The sequence below is a fragment of the Rattus norvegicus genome, chromosome 16 (assembly GCF_036323735.1).
Source record: "Rattus norvegicus strain BN/NHsdMcwi chromosome 16, GRCr8, whole genome shotgun sequence".
NCBI lineage: Eukaryota > Metazoa > Chordata > Mammalia > Rodentia > Muridae > Rattus > Rattus norvegicus.
The window spans coordinates 85,582,352-85,605,699 of NC_086034.1; the positions used below are offsets into that span (position 1 = coordinate 85,582,352).

Sequence of the window (23,348 nt, forward strand, 5' to 3'; positions counted from 1 at the left end):
GTTGGTGCTCATCGAGTAACGACTATACATCATGGACACTCAGCTTCTTTATTAAGATCTTAAAGATCAAAAACTCAAACTGAACTTGGTATTAGTCCCCCCCCCCCCATGGAGCTTTGGTCTTTTTAAGAATATATCAATAATCTCATTCTCTTTCATTTCTTTAGACATTAGGCAGCAAATGGTGACATCAGGAGAAATGGGAACCCTCTGGCTACCTTCTTTGAAGTAGTCCACATTCCCCAGGGTTTTGGAGCAAGACAAGGCAGCAAACATGCCCAGGGGTCTGCAATGGCTAACTCAAAGGCAGTGAGGACATGCTGGGGCATCCCCATTACACCACAACAGTGGAAGGAAGACATTACTTATTCATCTTTAATTAGTTTCCTGTAAGAAACTCCTATCATTGTGATGTCCTGGTTCTCTGCACAAAACCCAAATGACAAGCCTCTGGTGTTGGAGCACATACAAGTGACATTTAAGTATAAATACACTTCAGAAACCCTGGAGAGTGATCTGAGAAATTAAAACAGATGACAGATGTATGATAGGCTTCTAATAAAACTCACCCTTTGAAAATACCATCTTTAAAGTTTACAACCAGTCTGGATTTTAGAGAAATTTGTTGAAACTATCACAATGGATGCTCGCAGGGGTCTGAAGAACTTAGGGAAGGAGACACAGCTACAGAAGTGGTTCTTTCAAGGCTGAATCTTGGCTCCCACAGCGCTCTGTCTTTTAAGGAAATCAGTGTCACACACAGACACCTTGCAGAGCAAGCCATTGTTCGCTGTAGAATATTGTGTGATAGTCATTGCTTATGAAAAGGATGCAAGGAAAAGAATGGGGGAGGAGAGGGTATGTTGAGGCTTTTGAAAGCTGAGGATTTTCCATTCTGCACCACACAGCCCTGTTTGGGCCCCTAGGAACAGTTTGAAAGCTGTAATAAGTTTACACTAAAATTTACCTAGAATACAGTTTTAATTTTCCACCCTGGACAATTTAAAAATGCTTTCAATAAGACTAGGAATTAAAATCAAATCTGTTAATTCCTTGTCAAAGACTTAAACTGAATGTTGATGGGTTAGGATTTCAGCTTAAAGTGCAGTAGGAGAATGTGCTGGGTTACTGTAGGGCATTGTATTTAACACCTCAGATCCCTGTGTGTGTGTGTGTATGTGTGTGTGTGTGTATGCCCGCACACACATGTGTATGTGTGTGCATGTGTGTATGCATGTATATGTGTTTATGCATGTGTGTATATGTGTGAGTGTGTGTGTAGACATGTGTGTATGTGTATATATACCTGTTCATGTGTATGTGAATGTATATGTATATGTATGTATGTTCCTGTGCTTGTATACATGTGCATGCATGTGTATGCATTTTTGTGTATGCATGTGTATGCATGTGTGTACATTTGTGTGTGTATGTGCATGTATATGGGTATATGTACCTGTGCATGTGCAAATGTGCATGCATGTGTGTGTGTATGTGTCCACATGTCTGTGTGGAGGCCAGAGGTCAGCCTTTTGTGTTGTTTCTTAGTGGTGCCCTCCTTTTCCATTTTCTTCTTAGTCATGGTCTGTCATCTACCTAGTGGTTTAGGCTGTCTGGCCAGTGAGACTAAGGATCTTCCTGACTCTCTCCCTAGTACATGGGCTCTAAGCACACCACCACACCAAACTTTTTTTACATACGTCCTAGGCACTTGAACACAGCACCTTGTGCTTATGTGGCAAGCACATTACTGACCAATCCATTTCCCCAGCTCCCAAACTTTGGGCTTGTATGGACTCAGGGTTTGAGTTTGATACTCAGCTGGAATCTGACAGCCATTGAATTTTGGCAGAATTCTGGCCATCGTTCTCAGCTAGGGAATTTGTAATGTATTACTTTTGCACAAACAAAGTAATTAATATTTCTATGTGAAGTCCTTTCACCAATCTTGGATTTTAATTGGTTGTTACTTTTATTGAGTGGATTTATGTAATCATAATTTTACTAAATTAGATACCACTACTCAAGAATAGTAATGAGGTATTTTTTCCACTCTGGAAAATATAAACCTTTTGATAGTAGTTTTTAGAGGGCCCTCATATACTTTTTTAAAAAAGCAATAGAGTAGGTAGTGTTTGAACATAGCGTCATAATTCTTACCAATTATATTGCTAAACATAAGGTTGCCGGCCTAATAATATATCATAATTCATACCTTATGGTCTGGTGGCAATTAAAATGCCATCTTTCTTCGCAACTGTGTGTAACTGAATATTGCTTGTGTAAAAATAATGGTCAGGGCTTTGTTACCCAGAGTGCTGCCTCTGTCTACTTACTTACAATGCTACCCTCATTACAGAGCCGAGCTTGGGCCTTCCAATACACACAAAGAACTGGGCTTGATCTCAGTTATTATGGCTGGTAATTGTGGATATTGTGGTGCTACTGCTGGTGACCTGCCCATCTTTCTATCCTGTAAATTCCATAGTCTCAGTCACATCATGCTACACAGTAATGAATGCACAGGTCATCTCTCTCCATAGCGGAGAAGCAGATCGCCAAGCACAGAGAACCTCCCACGTTCATGGAGGAGTTGGCAATTAGTATACAGAGGGTTGAATTCTGATCTCTGAAGGTCAACAAGGGACCTCTGGAGAGACCGACTAGCTCATGCTTTGTGGTGCTCACAGCACTGTAGTAGTTGAGCTCTTCCTGTTGTACGGGTCTCTAGGCTGCAAGAGAAGGCTTTGAGAAGATTTGGGTCACACATGTCTCACAGACCCACCTTCATAGAAGGTCTCCCTATAGTGGCCTTGTAACATAATCCCACATGGTTATAGATCTGAAAGAATCAACTTTGCAGATCTTAAAGCTCTACTTAACTGTGAGGAGTTGACAATGTCGGGAAATCAAGTTGGAGTGCCAAGCTGGAATGGGAGAAAGGAAAGGTGATATTTTGAGAGGCTCTATTAAAACTCTGAACTGTAATTTCAATATTAACATAAGAATGAACACAATGACCTTATGAGTGTCTGTCAGTGCCAGGAACTGAGCCACTGTGTGCTTTCCAAGTTGACACACTGCAGCTGAGACCTCAGTGTGACAGCATGAGGAAGTAGGCCTTTGGGGGATGACAAGGTCATGAGAACAGAGACAGGACCCTGTGAAAGACACCCCAGAGGCCTTGATCCCTCTTTCCCCTTTTTACCCCATCACATGAGCTTATAATGAGAAGATAGCTTTCTGCAAACCAACAGTGGCCCCTCACTAGACAGTGACTCTCAAGAGAGCCCAGACCTTGGCCTTTCTGGTCAACAAGAGCCCCGAGAATGGGTGAGAATCGCCTTCCTTTAGTTCTCTCCCTTCTGATAATTCTCTGGACAGCAGGAACAGTTCATTTTAGCAGTAGATAGCACAGCAGCATGGTCTGAGCATTGCACACAGGAGCAGTGTTAGCACGTCATGGTCTACTCTGTATGGGGAACCATTCAAGGGTCCAATTCGGCCCAGATTATTGGTATTTGCAATCTATGAGGACTGGTGGAGGCCAAAGCAGTTTTGTGTCAGTGAGGAGCTGTCTCTGCCACAGCCCGTGGACTCAATTCGGAGAGATGGAAGTGAAGAGGTGACAGAGAGGCTGGACAGACCTGGCTAGGAGCAAGCCAAGCAGCTCCTCGATTTCCGGAGGGCCTTGTAGTTAGCCATGATGTTTCATTCTTCCTGTCATGATGTCCCGGAAGGGCTGTGGTTCTCAGGTGAGCTAATTCTTAGGTATAGCAAGTCACTTCTCCTTGGGCATTCCTTTCAATTTGAAGCTACCAACCCAGAGCTCTCACATCCCAACCCTGTCCTTTACTGTGCCTTGATTGCTATAGATACTCCTAGATTTTTTTTCTAACACAGTGCACTCTCTTTGTGCTCTTTGTGTGTAGTTTCTTGAAGCTTACAAATGGCTATAAAGGCCAGAATGTAAAGGAAGGCTGGGTGAAGGCTCTCCTCTCAGTTGCTTCCACATAGCTGATCAGGAGACAAGAACTCCCAGAAGACAGCCCTGACCACAAATGACTGAGACAGAATACAGTTGCACCCTTTTATTGGCACAGAAGCTCTGCAATGGTGGAAATGAGTGAACAGGTCCAAGTGGTGGGAGGAGGTGGCAGATGGCTGGTAGAGCCACCGCTCAGAACTCACGGACAGTAGGCAGAAAGACATGGAGAAGCAAGGCCATCACACGCATGACAGCCGGTCGGGCATACAGCAAGGGAGTCATGCAGTGTTCCTAGGGAGGGCAGCACACTGCTCTGTCCCACGAGACTCAGCCTGCTTGTCAGTCCTGTTGAAAGTCCTGTATCATCAGCTAGGAACTTGAAGCCATATGTTTTGAACCGTAAACATCCTGTCATCTACACCGAACTGAGGGGTTGGGTGGGAACGAAGCTTAACCAGTGAATGCTGAAGCCACATGTACCCAAGGGAGATGCTGGGTGCAGGGAAGAGTAGAGGGACAGGGCACATAAACTCTAGCATTGCTGTAGGCATCTGTTAAAGCCAAGGCAACGCACAGTTCCCACGCCTTTGGGGGCTTTGGGTTAAAAATAAGCACGTAGAATTAAAAAAAAAAAAACCCTAGAAATGTTTTTTTTTTTAAATCTGTATTTTGATGAAAGGGAACACGCCAGTTGCATAACGTTATAAAATACGGTAATAAACATGTAAAACATCGTTGGGTTTGTAATTCTAATGACAGACAACTACAAAGAAACGAAACACACATCCTATGTGCTGCACCATATGACAGCCACCGGTTGGGTCGTGGCCACTGTGGGGTGTACTAGAAACAGCTGCCTGGAGGACCTCCCCCCACTGCTCTGACCTCTGACCTCAGCCACATGCCTCCTTGCCTCTGGCTATCTGGAAGCAGGGTGGCCCTAAGATTTAGTGTGCTATCAAGAAATGGAGAAGGAACCAGTGAGCACACGCAGACCCTCACACACGCGGGAGGTCCTGGGTAGTCATCATTAGTGTCCTGTGCTTTTGTGGAGATGCCTGGAGAGGAGACCTCAGGCATCCGAAGGCAGCCTCCTGCAGAAGCAGCCCGAAGTCACTAGACAGCTCTGACAGGTGCTCACAGTCCAGGCTGTATCAGATACTACTGTCCCAGAGTTGGGAAGACAGCCTAGTGCAGGAGCCCCCCTCCGGCTTCTTTAGGAGTGTCGGCTTCTTGCAGGGTGGCGGTGGAGGTGCGCGGGGCTCTGGGTGCTGCATGGCTTCCTGCCAGCCTTCTCTGGACTCACAGAGCTTCCTCCTCCAGTCCAGCAGCTCCTGAAGAGCTACGCTTTCATTCTCGGAGAGCCTCAGCTGATGGATAACCTGCAGGGGAACAGAAAAAGCAAGGTAGCTACAGAGGTGGTGACCAAGCTGAGATGGGAAGGGTGGGGAGGGGGGGCGGGGTGTGACAGCAATGACAGGGGAAGGGCAGGGTTGAGGTGCAAAGAGTCAGGTGGCCTTCCAAACCTCCAGCTGCAGGACCACTGGCAACAGTATGGGTCCAGGGAAAGAGAAATGACCTCCTGCAGATAGTGTGACATTGTCATCAAGAGGTACTCAGAGTCATTAGCATGTACCACACCTCCTGAGGGTACTAGAGAAAGCAGCATCAGCCTGCCCCGCATTTCCTGAGTTTACAAACACTTCTGTGCCAGCTTGTATTTTCTCTTCATTTAACTCCTCCGTGAACGGATTTGCTTTTAGAAAAACAAGACTTTTCGAGCTTTACCCCAACGCAGGAACCACTTAACCATTAACACACATTCAGCTGGAGTCTCAGGATGACAAAGCTCATCTCAGTCATATACTTTAGCCCAAGGACACATACCCCTCCCCCCCACCCCCCACCCGAGAACAGTTGCTAGAACCTGATCATACTGATATCAAAACAGTTCCCAAGCACAGGAGTAATAAGAGACATCCACTAACATGCTGCCTGCTGGAGGAAGGCTAGCTGTGTCTGAGAGCACACTTGCCACCTGCTAGGGTGTCTAGCCACACTATCCACTAGGACAATGGAACAGGGACATTTGTCTAGGTGCTGGGCGCTTTCTCAGAATGTGAGCCTCCAAACACAGGCCCAGGCCCAGCTTTTGCTGGACAGCACCTGACATGCAATTGTATTAGCTGTTTCTACTTCGTTTACAGTGGTTCCTGAAAACTGACCCTTGGCTGTCCAGTTTATTTAAGCCTGGGCACAATGGGGTCAAAGGTTACCCTCTTAGGAGCACCCCCACCCTTTTTTGCCAGGAGGTGGAACTCTATTATGCAGACCATTAAAGGCACTGTTTTCTGGCTATTCTAACACTATTGAAGAAGAAGAAGAAGAAGAAGAAGAAGAAGAAGAAGAAGAAGAAGAAGAAGAAGAAGAAGAAGAAGAAGAAGAAGAAGAAGAAGAAGAAGAAGAAGAAGAAGAAGAAGAGGAAGAAGAAGAAGGAAGAAGAAGAAGAAGAAGAAGAAGAAGAAGAAGAAGAAGAAGAAGAAGAAGAAGAAGAAGAAGAAGAAGAAGAAGAAGAAGAAGAAGATTCTTTTTAAAAAGAATGAGATTCTAGAAGCCAGGGGAGAAGTGAGAAAAAAAACCTAGAAGATGGTTCTCTTGTCTCCTGGGCCCCAAATGCCTGGCTAGAGCACTTCTTCTGTTCTATCATGACTTCTGATTAAACTAGAGAGAGCAGAGCTCTGTAAGACATGTAGCGTGGCTCTCATGGAGAACGGTGCCCAGAAAGACAAACCTCGCCAGCAGTCCCGGTCCAAGTCTGAACCCACACCTGGGTGGGCTGGTTAGTCATGCAAGGTGCTTTCTGGGTTGACAGTTCAAAACGCTGAAAGTCACAGAGGTCAGATCTGTGTCCAGATTCTCTACAGACAGTGCAGGGTGCCCATTAGCAAAAGAGATTTCCTATACATGTGAACAAGTGATCAGAGTGGCAGTTGTGTCAAAGTAGCAGCAGCAGCAGGACCTCAATGTGGACATCTCTGGGCTCCTGGTCAACTGTTCCATCCCTCCCTCAGTCTCCAGGCATCCATAGGAAAGGTCTCCAAAGCAGGATGGTCCCTTAGTACTTTTTCCAGCCTCAAGGATGATCTGCATGTGAGACAATTCTGCAGACTGCTTCTACCCACTATGGAATGAACCGGGAAAGCCATAGGGTACTCTGGAGAGTACATAGAATTTATTCAGCTAGTGGATGCTGTGGAGGGCTAGCAAGCGCAGGTAACTCCTAGGAGCTCTAAAAGTCAGTGCTATTTATTTTGTGGACAAGGCAGCCCAGGCACAGATACGTTTGCCCGACAGCACACAGAGAAGGTGGTGTCGGAGCCTGTGTTCTTAGCTTTGCTCGCCCTATCACCCAACTTCTTCTGTCCAGGCGTTCATGTAAGCTACAGTCAGGGTCTCCCATCACTAAGTGTGTGACATCGATGTGACCCTTCACTGAGTGCATTTTAAAATCCCTCTGCTCCCCTCTGCTAATGTGAGATCTCTTGAGGCCAGTCTCCTGTGTGCCATATCTGCTTATATTCAGCATACAGCAAGGGGGAGGCATAGGCACTTTTCTTCAAAAGCCCAAGTGGATGATCTTAAAACTCCTGTATGCATCCGGGTAGCGCTAACTGGACTGGATGGGTTAAACCAACCAACTGACCGACCAACCCACCCACCAATCACCCACCAACCAACTCAAACAAAACATTTAGAAGGACATGCGGTTAGAGGGAGCTGTGATAGGAGTATGAGCTGGAAGAAGGGAACGAGGGTTGGGTAGGATCAAGATCTATTGTATACATGTATGAAATCTTCAAAGAATAAACACAAAACCAAAGGAAGAATGTGCTGACATCCATAGGACCCACAATGAGAGCAGACACTGACTTCTTAACAGAAATAGTGGAAGCAGGAGAGTAAAGAACAGAAATACTGGAAGCAAGAGAGTAAAGAGACATGGATGGAATTGTTGAGAGTCAGCATGGCCGAGTCAACATGGCCTGGCACTCTGACAGAGCCAGCTCTCAAAACGCAGATCGGAGCGAAGACGTTGCACAAACCGGAAAAAGCGCCCTCAGACACAGTGCGTCGACAGAGATACAACAGGGAGGCTTTCCTTCACGTAGGAAGAGAGTGAGCTCAGATGGGACAGAAAGTAAAATGTAAGGTTCAGGAACACTGTAATTAGCAAGCCTGCAGGTAAACATCAATTAGGAGCTTGGAAAGCCTCCTAGACTGTACATCGCACACAAAGCACACAAGGCTGCCAAGAGTAACTGCTCAAGCTGGGGGGGACTACGGAAAGGTTAAAGCCTGCGTTCTAGAAGCATCAGGGAAGTGATAGAAGTAATAAGATAGGCTAGGATGTAGTGAGTCAAGCATGTGTGCCCCACCCTCTAGCCAAGCCACTAAAGGAACAGAAGCAAGGTTTAAGCTGGGAACTAAGACAGAAAGCGAATAGCAAGCGCTCAGCTTAACTGTAAGAGAGCCAGGTGAGACAGGCCTGTAACAGAGACCGTTCCTAACAAAGAGTCAAACCCAAACAAAAGAACCCAGGCTTCCAGTCAGCAGATGGCACTGGGCTCCCCACTGGCTGTGCCCTCCTTCTCCCTGAGACAGACACAAACACCCATCTACAGTTCCACTACAGCATGAACTCTTCGCAGCGTTTTCCAGGACAACCGAAAAGACACCAGATGTTACCCTCCATTAAACCTCCAAAAGGTGCAGATTTGAAGTTGGCATCGTGCTGACCTGAGCACAGGGGTGCCTGTCTCCAAGGTGAGGTGACTCTAGGGAGCACCCGATCCCAGTGAGACTTGGCAGGGAATTTGACAGAAAACACCTCCAGTCTCCTGAGTCGTAGTGTCGTCTCTTGTGTGTTCCTGTGTGTGTGTGTCTGTATGTGTGTCTGTGTGTGTGTCTGTGTGTGTGTCTGTGTGTGTGTCTGTCTGTGTGTGTGTTCCTGTGTGTATGTGTGTCTGTGTGTGTGTCTGTGTGTCTGTGTATGTTCCTGTGTGTGTATGTCTCTGTGTGTGTGTGTGTGTGTGTGTGTGTGTGTGTGTGTGTGTGTGCATGCTTTATTTTTGTTTTTGTTTTGCTGTTGTTGTTGTTTCGGTTTGTTTTTTTGTAGGTTCTCAAACTCAGCTCTTTACGTTTTCACAGTGAATGCTTTGCTGACTGAACGATCTCCCCAGCCCTTGCTTTTTCTTTTTTTGGAAAAACAAAAACAAATCCCCCCCCCAAAGAAACCCCCCCAAACCCTTTTCTTTCTTTTGAAAGCTTTGCTGTATTTACTAGAAACGCTCGAGTTCCCAAGTCCATTATAAAATGTGAAGCTCATGCACACAGACCATCAGCAAACCCTTGTAATGAGGGTGTGGAAGGCTTGAAGTGCTGAAGGGAGTCCGGAGGAACGGAACCAACCTGCAAAGAGCTCTCTGTGGTTCCCCAGAAAGAGAAACTCTGACTGATGATTTCAATAATCAGCTTGAGCCCAGAATAAACCCTCTCTTCGGAGAATACCGCAGAACATTCCTCAGACTCTATTTTAGAGATTAGTCCTGATTAAGGGAAATTTATTAGGCGCAAAGGAGAACTGGCAGACGTGCGTAGAAGGGACGCCGGAACACCAGCATTGCTGTTCTTCACTAAAAACTAAGCGTGTGTCTTCACAGCTACGTCTAGATGGAAGTTGGACATTCTGCATCTTTGATGCAGGGGGATTTTAAGATTATGATTTTCAGAGGCTTGTCCCAAAAGGAAAACACTATGGGGCTAATAACATTTAATCTGTTTCATTTAGATCCATTAAACTTATTAGATTGTGAAACCCAAGTATCACGGTCTCAGAGGTGATAAAAAGGGGTTTGGCATCTCTGACTAACAAGTTGGCGCCATTATGTTATCGAGTGTGGTCCAGTACAGTGTAAACAAGAAGCATTTTAAATATCACGTAGCATCATAGAAACACCCGCACTAGTATCTGTCCCCCTTTGTTAGGATGTATTGGTAATAATAAAATTCACATCCACTATTTGATTCTCATTTGATATTTCCCAAAATAAACCAAGTGTTATCATTAAGAGCAGAAACTTATTTTGGTAACAAAATGACCATTTTGCTTCTGAAAGGAGAATCCTTTCATTTTAGAGAAAGAAGAAATCACAGGAGGGTCAGGGGCACCGCCACATCTTGACTCAAGGTCGGCTGGCTTCATACCAGGCGGAATGCACCCATTTATAAGATAGAAGTCACCCTCCTTCATCCCCCCTCCCCGGAAGGCCGCACAGAACAGTCATTAGCATTTATAGACAGGAGGCGACTGTTACACCAAGGCTTAAAAGGCACCCCAATTAAACCGTTGGAGCCCATGGATCAGTCCTCAACTGTATAACACAACACAGGGCCTGATTTAAGGAGATGCTGTGGATGTCTTTCTGTCATACCCACTGTGTCGACAGAGCAGCTTGGGAAGGTTTGCCCGTTTTCCTGTCAGTCTGTTTTTAACCGTTTGCATTGGTAAGTTTGCCTTGGTAGAAGATTTGACAGAGGATCTGCGTTTTGAAAGGGGGACGGCCAGTGGAGCGACAGGAAAAGGGAAACAACACAGACTTCAATCTTCACAGGGATCTTGAAGATGTGGTGGATCCGGAACTGGTGCTGAGTAGTAGCCAGAAGGTCTGTCCTCTGGAGAGCAGGGCTGGGCTAGATGTTAGATGTTAAATGTGGCCCTAGAGCTTGATCATAGAAGAGCTCACAAGCATTTCACCAGCAAGAACCAGGCTGGGGGTGGGTGATGGGTGAGAACAGGCATGAGGGAGCAGTAGCTGTACAGCCTTCAGGACAGTGACTTGACGAGGTAACCTAGAATTGCTGAAGGAATCCTGATGCCCAAATGGAGTAACATCCGATGAAAGGGCTTCTCTCAGTGAATGCCCCCACCCCCGGGAATGGCCCTGAGGTCCCCCCTTTTGTTATGGAAGAGAAATTCTCCAAATCCTGAGCTATGCTGGAGTCACAGTGTAAGCGATTCAGGGTTAGCTGTTCATGACAGTCTCAAATGTGATTTAAAACCAAGGAAAGCAGTGCGGGCGGAGGAGAGAGGCTGAGAGCAGCTTTCATGTTTTAATTTGAGGTGTCAAATAAAATACTCTAACCGTAGAAGCACATTGTTATGAGCAATTTAAGCAATCTTTTAACAAAAACGCTTCTTTTTTTTTTTTTTTTAAATATGTATGAGTGTTTAGTCCACATGTCTCTCTGTGTACCACCTTTATACCTGGTGCCTGCCTGGTCAGAACCCCATGGAATTAGGGTTACAGGCAACCGTGAGCTATCAAGTGGATGCTGGGAACTGAACCTGGGTCCTAAGAGCAGCAAGGGCTCTTAGAAGACGAGCTGAGCTTTCTCTCCAGGCCCCCCTTGAACAACTCTTAAATACAATGGTTCTGAGATAGCAGTTGAAGGTTTAGAAGTCCTCATGTTAAAATGTTTTACATCTGTAAGCTTGTGATTTTGGGGGGGGGGGGGAGGGGGATCTTCGTGTTAAGGAAAATTTGCATCATTTGAACACATTCTTGTGCGATTTTTGCTATTTTTCTAGTTTATTGCTGGGTAGTGGTGGCATACACCTTTAATCCCAGCACCTGGGGAAACAAGAGGTAGGCAGATCTCTCAGTTCAAGGCCAGTCTGGTGTACAGACTGCAGAACTAAGTTGCAGGACAGGCAGGGATATTCAGAGGAAACCCTGACTCAAACACAAAACAACCCCCAAAACATAAACAAACGAACAAACAAAAAAAAAAAAAAAAAGAAAGAAAGAAAGAGAAAGACCAACACAAGTTGTCCGCCCGATGCCGTGGAGTGGACAGAGGGAAGGAACCCATACAGTTTGTTTCTTCTCCGAGCAAACCGAGTGACTGTGCAAAGGTGAGTCAGCTCAAAGGCTGGGCTGCAGTACTCACAGAATGCAGCCGTGGAGGTCGTGGGCAGCCATGGCAGGAATGATCAAGCTGTCTGTTTGTGCCAACTCTGACACAGTCCTGGTTTCAGAAGTTACTGTGCGGGAAGCATCCTTCCCCTGCGTGTCATGGGTCTTGATTTTACCATAGGCTTTTATCTTACTCGATTTGTAATTTTTTCTTTTAAGGTCACAACTGCAGTATGAGCAGAAAGGATAGAGTTCACGTAGCACTGGGCATACTTGTCATTGACATGTCTATAGAAATGATGGTCAGATGCCAAGGGTTCAGGAGACCGTGTTTTTCACTTAGAATTCGCAGTCTCTCACGCACGTTAGAGAAGTGATCTGTCCTGTGTGCGTACTTCTCTGCCTGACCAGACAATGCTGCCCTTTGGCATTCAGCTTAGAGCATCAATGGACTCAATGCGTGAATGCCGGGCTATGCTCAAGAGAAGGGAGGAACATTAGCAGAACAGAATTCACTCCTGGGTCCATTTGTTTTGTTTTTTTTTTTTTGTTTTTTTTTTAACTCCACAACAAGAAACATTGTCTCCATCCCTCTTCATCTTCTCTGTGTAAGACATTAGAGGTCTGTAGCTTCAAGCAATGCCGGGCTGGCCTGGTTACATTGAACACGTCTTATGCTGTGATGCTTCTCACAGCTCATAGACTCACAGAAACCCCTTTCCTATATGGGAAGCCCTGAGAACTTACTAAAAATGTGCTGCTGGGATCCCAGGGATGTGGGTGGCCTTGTAGCCCTGGCTTGCAAGGCACTCAGTCATGGCTGGATGGGCTTGAATAACCAGTGGGCAGGGGTGTGGAGGGAGAGGGAGACTGCCCCTGGAGACCTCCTGCTGGCAAAGAAGAAAGAGACTTAAACCCCGTGGATTAAATGAGCTTATGGTATGCCTGGAAGTGTTATCTGAGGATGCAGTAGGGGGAAAATGGCCGCTCTCTAAGACAGGTCCGAACCAAGGTCGAACAGCTTCACAAACCAAACTGTTTGGTGGGAGGTTGAATAGGATACTTGAAAATCTTCCTGTGATTTTTTTTCCCCCCAGACATAATATTCCAGCAATCTGAAGACTTCCACAACCCTTCTAGTTTAGTTGTGTGATCACATACCACAGCGCATAGAGAACCAGGGAAATCAGATCTAAAAGGCCCGCTTCACTTCAAAAGCTGGCTGAGGCAGCATGACCAGAGAGCCACCAGGAGACTGCATTTGTTTCCAGCTAGTAGGGAGCGTTTCTGTAAGGAGGACGGATTGTTTTCACAAGCCTCCAATGCGTGCTCGTGTGTAGACACTTCCTGGCTTGGAGACTACTTTTCCCTTAAACAAAATCCTTTTCTCCGAAGGTCTGTAAGGGACAGAACCAAGAATCCTTAGAAAAGAATGGTATAGCCTGGAACACACAGCAGGGAATTAAAAAGCACGGTGTCCCCAGGGTCTCAGGGAGTCTGGATGACTTCAAGGTCATAACTGAGACCGTTACATAGTTTCTATTTCCCCTGCTCAGATCCTGGAGTCTCTTATGCTGCTTCTCAGCTAGGGAATATCAATTAAAAGTGAAGACGGAACTGATACAGTGATATGTAGATTCAATTCGTGCATGCTCTTTCCTTTTAAATGTTTATTTAATTTCCTCTCTCTCTCTCTCTCTCTCTCTCTCTCTCTCTCTCTCTCTCTCTCTGTGTGTGTGTGTGTGTGTGTGTGTGTGTGTGTTAAGTTTATGTGCACTGTGTCTATGCAGTACCCCGAGGAGGCTAGAAAAGGTCCTCAGATTCCCCCTCGTGCTGGAGATACAGATGGCTGTGAGCCAAACTTGTGAGTTCTGGGAACTGAAACCAGGTCCTCTGCGAGAGCAACAAATACACTTAATCGCCGAGCCACCTCACCAACCCATGTTCTTTCTCATAAGTGAGACTGACAGTTACGTCAGAGGTTAGGAAAACAATAACGCACGAGCAAGAGAGAGACGCAGGAGGGCTGCAGGCTTAGGACAGCTGCACGTGTTCGCTCTTTCTCAACAGCGCCTTGCAGTGTTATTAACAGGGTTCCGTGAGGTGAGCTGATCAGGTTACTCAACGCCCCCAGACTTCTCCTGGACCTGCAGCCTTTTGGACGATACTAATTATTAGCAACCGGTTCCCGAGATATTTTTTACCTCAAGTCTTTCATCTCCAGGATTAAAATCATCTTTGTAAATAATTCAGATGTGAAGTCATATTGCTGTTCATTTATCTCAGAATTGATTTTTTTTCCCGATCGACTATTTACCCAACGGTGAAAAGAGGCATGTGCTGACGTTTACGGAAATTAAAAGAAGGCAGTGCCCTAGCTATCCCAACACTGAATATCAGTGTTTCAGATGCGAATTTCATTTCCACTCGCTGCTAACGAGAGACAGGGGGAGAAAGAAAATCGGAAAATGATATTTGAAAACCAGACTGTATAATCGAGGAACGCTTTTGTGAATCTTAAAAGATGTGACTTAAAGCAAGTGAGACTTAGAACTGAGGCCTTGCTTCGTGTTAATCATGTGCTGGTGTTTGAGACAGAGTTTCCCTCTTGCCCATCTGGCTGGCTAGGAAAGGCTATGCACTCCAGGCTGGTCTCAGCACAGTCTTCTTGCCCCGGCCTTTCAGGTAGATGAGGTTACACATGTGAGCTGCCCTGTGCCATTGGAAAGTAGTTATGGAGGTATGTATGTATCTCTGTTTCATTACAAACAAACAAACAAAACAAAGTAAAAAGAAACAAACAGAACCAAATGTATCTAAACGTGGAAATGGTTTCTGTGGTTTGGACTGAACAAAGTTGGCACCTCCTAATCCAGGAAAGGTTGCTTGCATATCAGATCAGTGGCATTTACTCATGGGATTCTGGTCCTTGTAACCCCAGGTTTAAACACAGGGTAGGAAGTTCCCCCAGGTGGCACAGCAAGCTTTTACAGACAAGCATGGCTGCGTCTAGACCTTAGTGAGGGGTAAGTTCGCCCTCCCACATCTGGGTGATGTGATTTCTGAGAAACTCAAGAACTGTTCTTACTAATAACAACTAGCATTACAGAAATAAAAATCCTGTTATGATTTCAATGCACGTTTGTTTAGATTTGCTGCTGTTTTCCTGATATCAAGTTATGACTCAAAAGAAGAACAAAAGATTAATAAAAAAAATGTCTATATGTTTCGTTATGTCCATTGGGAGTGATGAAACCCAGGGACTGGGGGAGACTTCAGCAGTAACACTGCTTGTCCCAACTCAAAAGCTAGGTGCCCTGTATACTCAGCCATTGAAAGGCAGGGACAAGGGATCCCTGAAGCAAGCTGGCTAGCTAGACTGGTGAATTCTAGGTTCCACTCAGATTCAATGAGGTAGCAAACAATCAAGAACACCCCCCTGTCACTGTGAACCTTCACGAATCATCACACTAGGCCACATGCATGCACACATCCATGTTTATCCACACATGAGAACATGGGTATACACATTCACACACACCTCACATCCCCAAAAGAAACAGAATTGATGTCACAGACCTGGTGAATACTTGTAGCAACGCCGTTAATGTTAAATGGCTCAGACCGAGGGAACTAATGAAAAAGCTTGACCCTAGTAGACTGGAAACTTGGAAAAGTAAAGGTATGTTAGAACCCCTTTTCACGTATTTTCCTGGAAGGATAAGAGAGTTGTTACAAGTCAAAGGAGGCCTGACTAAAAACAGTTAATCCACACCCCTCCTCTAAGCCTAAGTTTATGTTCGTAGCTTGTTCACAATTGTCAGCAGGGCTGCCTTCCTTCCCTTGCCTAAAGGACTAAGCCTGCACATCCAGAGCCTTTGGGAAGCACTGCAAACTTTGGATGCTCTGATTGCTGTCTTGTTCTCATCTTTTCTCACAGACTGTATCCTTCAGCTCAGGCACACAACACACACAATACCAAGGTTTGGTTTCTATTCCCTGCAATGGTCTCCATGCTTTAGGTTCATATTATTCTTCTAATACCACTCATAAGCTCAGGAAAGAAGCAGGTTAAAAATTGCTACCACCTTTCTCAGACACAGAAATCCATCTTTAGATGCTGAAGTCACTCGGCTGTAAGGGTAAAGTGAGAAGGTAAATCCAGACACACAGGGATTTAGTCTGTCTGCTCTAATCACATTACCTTCTGAGAGGTTTCCCTCTCCATCCCATCAGTTAGTAAATGTATTTAAGTCCTTGTGAAAATGGAAGGAACTGTGGCTTATTCTGTAAGATTTAATCAGAAGCACCCAACACAACCTGTCTCCCTCCAGGCACCTCAGGCAAAAACAACAGCACAAACTCAGGTGAATTTGATGAGTGTGGGGTAGGCGTGTGGAAGAAGCACATAGAGAGATCTCAAGGAAGTTTAACGTTCAACAAGAATGTATCTGGGATAAGAGATGCCTTAGCAATTAAGAGTGCATGCAGCCCCTACAGAGGACTGAGTTCGGTGTCTAGCAACTGTATCAGGTGTTCCCAACCATCTACAACTTCAGCTCCAGAACATCCACACCTCTGTGTTCCAAAGACCCCAATACTCCCATACCCACCTACACACACACACACACACACACACACACACACACACACACACACACACACTTAAAAATAAAATAAATCCAGAAATAAAATCACCAATAATTTGTTGATGTGATTACTGTCGGAACATGAAGAAGACCGTGTTCTCAAGGCAACATGAAAACTGGGCCATAGGATTTAAGGTAGATTGGAGGGATGGGAAGGTCATTTGGGTGGAATGGTGTAACAATGGCACACGTGTGCTATGCTCGCCTTGAGAGTGAACTTGGACAGGAAACAACAGCCGTGGGAAAGCCTTTCTGCACTGTAGACTAGCACTCCAGTGTCAGCTTTGGAAAAACAACAGAACTAGGAATGAGGGTGTAGCGAGGTGAGGCCGAGGCAAGTGAGGGCAGCCAGGACCAACAGGGCCCCACCCACTGTCCTCAGCAGACCAGAGACAACAGGAGCCAAAAGCTGCTTCCTCACCCGCTGCGTTCACTGGCCTGGTCACGTGACCTCTGTAAGGCATAGCCTGACCAGCTGTTTATTACTATCTCAAATATTTACGTTCCAGAAAGGACAGAAAGTTATGCGCTAAAGGGATAAATACAATTAAGAATGAGGGAAAAGCATTTTTATGAAAATGGATGTTCAACAACATAACCCAAGAAGAATCAACTGCCACCCATGATTGACAGAGGAGCTAGGCTGGCATCTCCTTGGGCCCTGGAGTCTGTTCTACTCAAGGAAGCACCTTCCTTACGTAGTTGCTCTTTCTCCCCAAACACAGTTTCTGTTTGAGGTTGTGACTAGAGAGTTTCGGGTAAGCAGAGCACTCCTACTGAAGAAGGGTTAGAAAGTGGGAAAATCCTTCTCACAGGGTGCCATATTGTTTTAGGGAGCTAACTTCAGTGCTTGGGAAAGTCAAGTCCCAGAGGCTATTTCAGGTGGGTATAATAGTCTTTGCATCTGTAGAATACTGTGGTGTGTGCAGTGATGGGGGCTCACTGATCACTGTTCTAGCAATAGTGCCATTGGAAGACACAGGCAGCTCCCACTTGGGCCGATATACAGAATAAGAACTTCTGGATTACTGAAGCACACAAATGACAGTGTTTGTCAGCAACAAAGAACTAATAGGCCAAGGATGAGTGAGAATGCACTGGGCTTAGCCCATCTACTAGAGCAGACAAGCAGAGACCAGCGGTGTGCCACAGAGGAGGGATGTTCCTGGTGGCCTACCAGGTCTCCATTGCATGCCTTTGGGCTCTTCATGGATCTGTGTAGTTTCTGTATTCACTACTGGGTAGAAAGGTCACAAAAGTGGCATCTGTCCCCAGAGCTCCTGTTCCATTTCCAGGCCTCAGTGATTGTATCTAAACAACTGGGAAATGAGATCTAGTTGGGTGTGTAAAAAGAGAGGAGTGCAGAAGGGTACAGCATCTGCCCCAAAGGCTCTCAGGTCCATCAGTGTCTTGAACACAGACTGTGCAAAGCAAACTGTGCACGAAATACTTCCAAGAGGGGAAGGAAAAAAGACAAGATCTTGCCAACGTAGGCAAAACATGAGAGTCAATCTTTTAAATCAAGACTTCTTTCCAAAAATAGGTAAAAAAAATTACCTGTTAATGTGTAAAATTAATTTTAATCCATGTGGGTTTCATCTCTGGGTTTTTTATATCTTTGACTTCATGATGCTCCATGATCACAGCTCTCCTATTTCCAGCCAGTTTCTGGCAGAGTCAGAAATACAAAGTGACAGCTTCAAAGAGTAATGTAATCACGGCAATCAGAGAAAAAGCAGGCCTCCCAGGTCTGCTGAGTTCATGAGATAGAAGCCTTCATCCCTGGGACTGTTTGCACCTCTGTACAATAGAGATCCGAACATTTTAGGCAGTTTTGTAAAGAAATATGGGGAAAATGTTTCTTGAGAAAATGCTGTGATCCTTGGTATTTCAATCAGGAATCTTTCTTATCCATCTATCATCTATCTATCTATCTATCTATCTATCTATCTATCTATCTATCTATCTATCTATCTATCTAATTCCTATCATCTATCCACCCATATCTATCTATTTATCTAAGTTTTCTATCTATCTATCTATCTATCTATCTATCTATCTATCTATCTATCTATCTATCTACCTACCTACCTACCTATCTGACCTATCTTAGTTACTTTTTAACTGCTGTGATAAGTTCTCTGACTAAGGTAACTTATATAACAGAGTTTAGTTTGGGTTTATAGTTTCAGACGGCGATTCCGTGACTAACATGGCATGGAGCATGGCAGCAGGCAGATAAGAACAGCATGAAATCAACGCTGAGAGGTCACAATGTAAGGCATAATCAGGCAGCAAAGGGGCAGAGAGAGCTGACTGGGAGTGGCCTGGGCTTTTGAAGTCTATAAGCCTGCCCTAAATGACACACCTTCTTCATCAAGGACACACCTTCTAATCCTTCTTAAACAGTTCCAGCAACTGGAGACCAAGTATTCAAACATATAAGACTATGGGGAGGGGGCATGTGCATTCAATCTATCTATCTATCTATCTATCTATCTATCTATCTATCTATCTATCTATCTATCTATCACCTATTCATCCATCCATCTATTTACCTATCATCTATTACCTATCTATCTATCATCTATCTATTTATCTATCATCTATTATACATCTATCATCTATTACCTATCTATCTATCTATCTATCTATCTATCTATCTATCTATCTATCTATCATCTATCTAATTTATCTATCATCTATCCATCCACCTATCCATCTCTGTCTCCTTTACATATTCCTTAGCAAATAAGTCCCCCAAACATAGAATAATGGTTTTATTTTATTTTTGAATATGTGTGTGTGTGTGTGTGTGTGTGTGTGTGTGTGTGTGTAGGCATATATGCATGTGTGGGTAATGCATGTGAGTGTTTGTACATGCAAGTTCTTATACATGTAAGTACAAGTCTCTGGGGATCATAGGTCAACCTCAGGTGTCATTTCCCAGAAGCCATCTACTTTGTTTTTGAGACAGGATCTCTCATTGATACTTGGGGCTCCCTGATCATGCTAGGCTGGCTGGGCCATGAGCCGTAGAGACCTGTACATGTCTGTGTGTCCAGTACTGGGGTTTTATATGTGTTCTAGGACTGAGACGCAGGTCCTCACACTTGTGTAGCAGATATGTTATGGGAGCCATCTTCCCAGCCTCTAGAAGAGTGGTTTTGAAGAAAGTCAACAAACAATGCAGTCATTGTAGACATTTTTACAGTTAGTCTCTTTCTCAGTCTAGGCCTACATTATAATCGTGGGAATTCTGACTTTATTGTAAGAGAGTAGCGGGCAATTACTTCTCTCCTGCTGCCAGGTCCCTTCAGCTCTGGCTTTTATGGATATTCAAGTCCATCAACAGCAGAAATCAAAGTCCTTGGCCTCCTGGCTGGTCTGTGCTTGATGCCCCTTCCTGGGTCCCCTGACTCAGCTTCCACTCTACTGAGGTGTACCCCCCAACAACGGGCCTGGCCCCCGCTGACCCAGCTTAGCTGAGTTATTATCTGGTGGGTTATCTGATTTACCTAAATGCTGCCTAACTGTTGTTTTCGTGCTGAGCTGGAAGGAGGGGGACTCATTGTGAAGACTGGGGTATTCAGTAGTCCAGGCCGGTGTCCAGCACAGTGGAGCCTCTCCACAGAGGACACTTGCTGGTGAACGGGTGAATGGATGAATGAATGAATCAACAGTTGTACCCAGCAAACAATAGTATGTACACATATATACACACAGACACATACACACAGTCACATGCCTTAAACTTCATTATATGTTATGGATAAATGTTAGCTGTGTGATTATGATCAGTAGTAAAGCATTGAGCAGTGCGTCTTATGGGCCAGAGAAGGAATCTTCTAGAGCCCTTCATACCATGTGACTCTCAGACTCCGCCTCTTTCACGGCTAGAGTGTTAGCACCCTATCTACTAAATTTACTGCTGTGTTTTTTAACACGGGCTTTTAATAAAAACGATTTAATAAAGCTATGGAATATTATACAATTTATTTGCCTTAATTCTTCTAGGACTGCCACCGGTTGACAATTAAATTGAGTTGGCGATTTATTGAGTGTTGGTATGTGCTTTCAATACAAAGTAATTAAAATGCACTTGGTGCAGCCTCTAAAATGCAACTGCATCAAGCTGCACATACATGCATGCGTACATACATACACACACACACGCATGCACGCATGCAGACACACATATAGACACACATATACACACATACACATACACACACATATACACACATACACATACACACACATACACATACACACACACATACACACACATACACACACATACACATACACACACATACATACACACATACACACACATACACATACATACACACATACACATACACACACATACACAAACACATATACACACACATACACACATATACACACACATACACATACACACACATACACACATACACATATACACACATACATAGAAACATACACACACATACACACACATACACATACATACACACATACACATACACACATACACAAACACATACACACATATACACACACATACACACACATACACACACATACACACACATACACATACACACACATACACATACACACATACACATACACGCATACACATACACATATACACACACATACACACACATACACAAACACATACACACATGCACATGCACACAGATAACCTTCAGAAAACACCCTCCCCAGTACACACATGTACATATACATACACACAGACTCGTGCATACTTATAACCTTGCCTATCAGAATGTTAAGTACAACACTGCAGAGCAGGTGCCCTGCTTCCTAGGAAGGGCACTCAGGAGGCCATGTAAAGGATGAGAGCATCAAGGAAGATTCTGGAAGATCAGGACAAGCATGGAGGACATGTTCTAGCCCCTGAAGCCAGTGCCAGCATGGCCTTATGCTGAGAACACAGGGGACAACTGTTTTCTGATCAGAGAAATGAAAAATACCACAGCTGACACGACTCTAGACTCATAGCCAGAGAGGTTCCTACATGTAAAAAGCAAAAGAGAACATCATCTTTGACAAAAGTAAGAGAAATTACATTAAATTAATTTAAAAAGATTTTTCTTTGAATAGAACAACAAAAACGGAGACCCTGAGGGAAAAGGCTAATCACCCTCAGTCTATTAACAAACTTCCAAGGGTAGATGCCTAAAGAGGGTCAGGACATGGAACGCCGCTACCAGATGCCCTTTCCAATTGCAACTCACACAGAAGGAAACCCAAACACAGCAGAGTCAGGAGAGTGAGCCGCCTTGTAAATTGCAAAGGGGGAGGAAACTGTGGAGAACTAAAACAAAGAGAATCCTGGACCCCATCTAAGAGGGGTCTCCAGAATGAGCTTCAAGCCGACAGGAAAGGTACCAGGTCATCAAGCTTCCTGGAGACAGTAAGCACAGCAGCTGCCAGGATGCTGCCCCGCCCTCTCTGGCGCAGGCGTTGCTTTCTGTGTGATTGTTCTGACTAATGCTTGTCAACTCAGTAAGGACTACAGTCACCCTCAAAGAGGGAACCTCGGCTAAGAAACATCCTTCAGTCTCAGTGTAAGCAAGCCTGTGGGTCACTTTCTCAGTTTGAGCTTGGTGAGAGAGAGGGCCACACCGGGGTTGGTGGTCCTGGATTGTATGAGAAAATAGGTGCAGCGAGCCGTGGGGAGCCAGCCAGTGAGCGGCACCCCTGCTCCTCCATGATCTGCTCTGCCTCAGCTCCTGTTCTGCCCTCCCTCCATGACCAACTGGGAAGCGGATGCACAGGACAAATAATCCCCTCCTCCCACCGAGTGGTGGTGCATTTGCCATACAGAAAGCAAACGAGGACAATGTCTCTTGAAGGTTTCCATGCAGGCAGACGGACACCGGCCAGCTCTGAAGTAAGGGTCAGTTGTTAAGTGAAGAAGTGGTGGTATGATTGGTCCTAAAAGATGAAAACTTGTTATGTGTCCATTACAGTCAACAAGACAATCACAAAAGCACTTACAAGGATACGCAGTTAAGATATCGGGATATATTAATCATCATATAAATATAGCTATATATTACATTACCATATAATATTATAGTGTATAATGTGTGTATATTTATATATAATTATATGATTTTATGATTTTACATTTTATATTATATATAAAAAGTTTTACAGTCCTGAGAATATATATAATATATAATAATAACCTATATTATATATAATATTACATTTTCGTGCCTCCTGATTTTCCTGATTGGTCTGTGTCCTTTCTTCATTTTACAAATTTTAGAACTTCTTTACGTATTCTGGACAATCTTGGTTTTCAATTTCATGTGTGGGCAACATTTTGCTTGTTCTGTATTACTAGTCAGCTGAACAGAAAAACATTATATCTATATCTATATATCTATATATCTATATCTCTATCTATCTATCTATCTATCTATCTATCTATCTATCTATCTATCTAAAGGGCATGTCAAATATCATAAAAGAAGCCGCCATAGGGAACCAGCAAACTAAGGCAAAATAAAACAAACAGTGCGGACTGGGAAACACACTGCAAAATGGATTCTCCTGAGGCCAGTCGTATCAGTGACCACAGGAAGTGTAGATCACCTGTTAGAAGATTGTCCGGTTGTAGAAAAACAGATAAGACCCCTAACTATGCCACGGGCAACACATTTGTATCAGACCAAGAGGCAGATATATTTTGAGTCATGAGAT

At 44.5% G+C, this 23,348-nt stretch overlaps 1 protein-coding gene across 4 annotated transcripts in view; it reads right to left on the bottom strand.

Annotated features, from left to right (window-relative positions):
- Positions 1-4,076: 4,076 nt before the first annotated feature.
- The window catches only part of Myo16 (myosin XVI), a 480,110-nt gene continuing 460,838 nt past the window's right edge, over positions 4,077-23,348 (bottom strand). For 3 of the 4 annotated variants that reach the window (XM_017599990.3, XM_039094188.2, XM_008771384.4), the window contains exon 35: positions 4,077-5,370. In XM_017599990.3, coding sequence (XP_017455479.1) covers positions 5,143-5,370 — 228 coding nt within the window. In that variant the 3' untranslated portion in view covers positions 4,077-5,142. The remainder of the gene's footprint in view (positions 5,371-23,348) is intronic. The other variant, NM_138893.2, reaches the window with a different exon arrangement.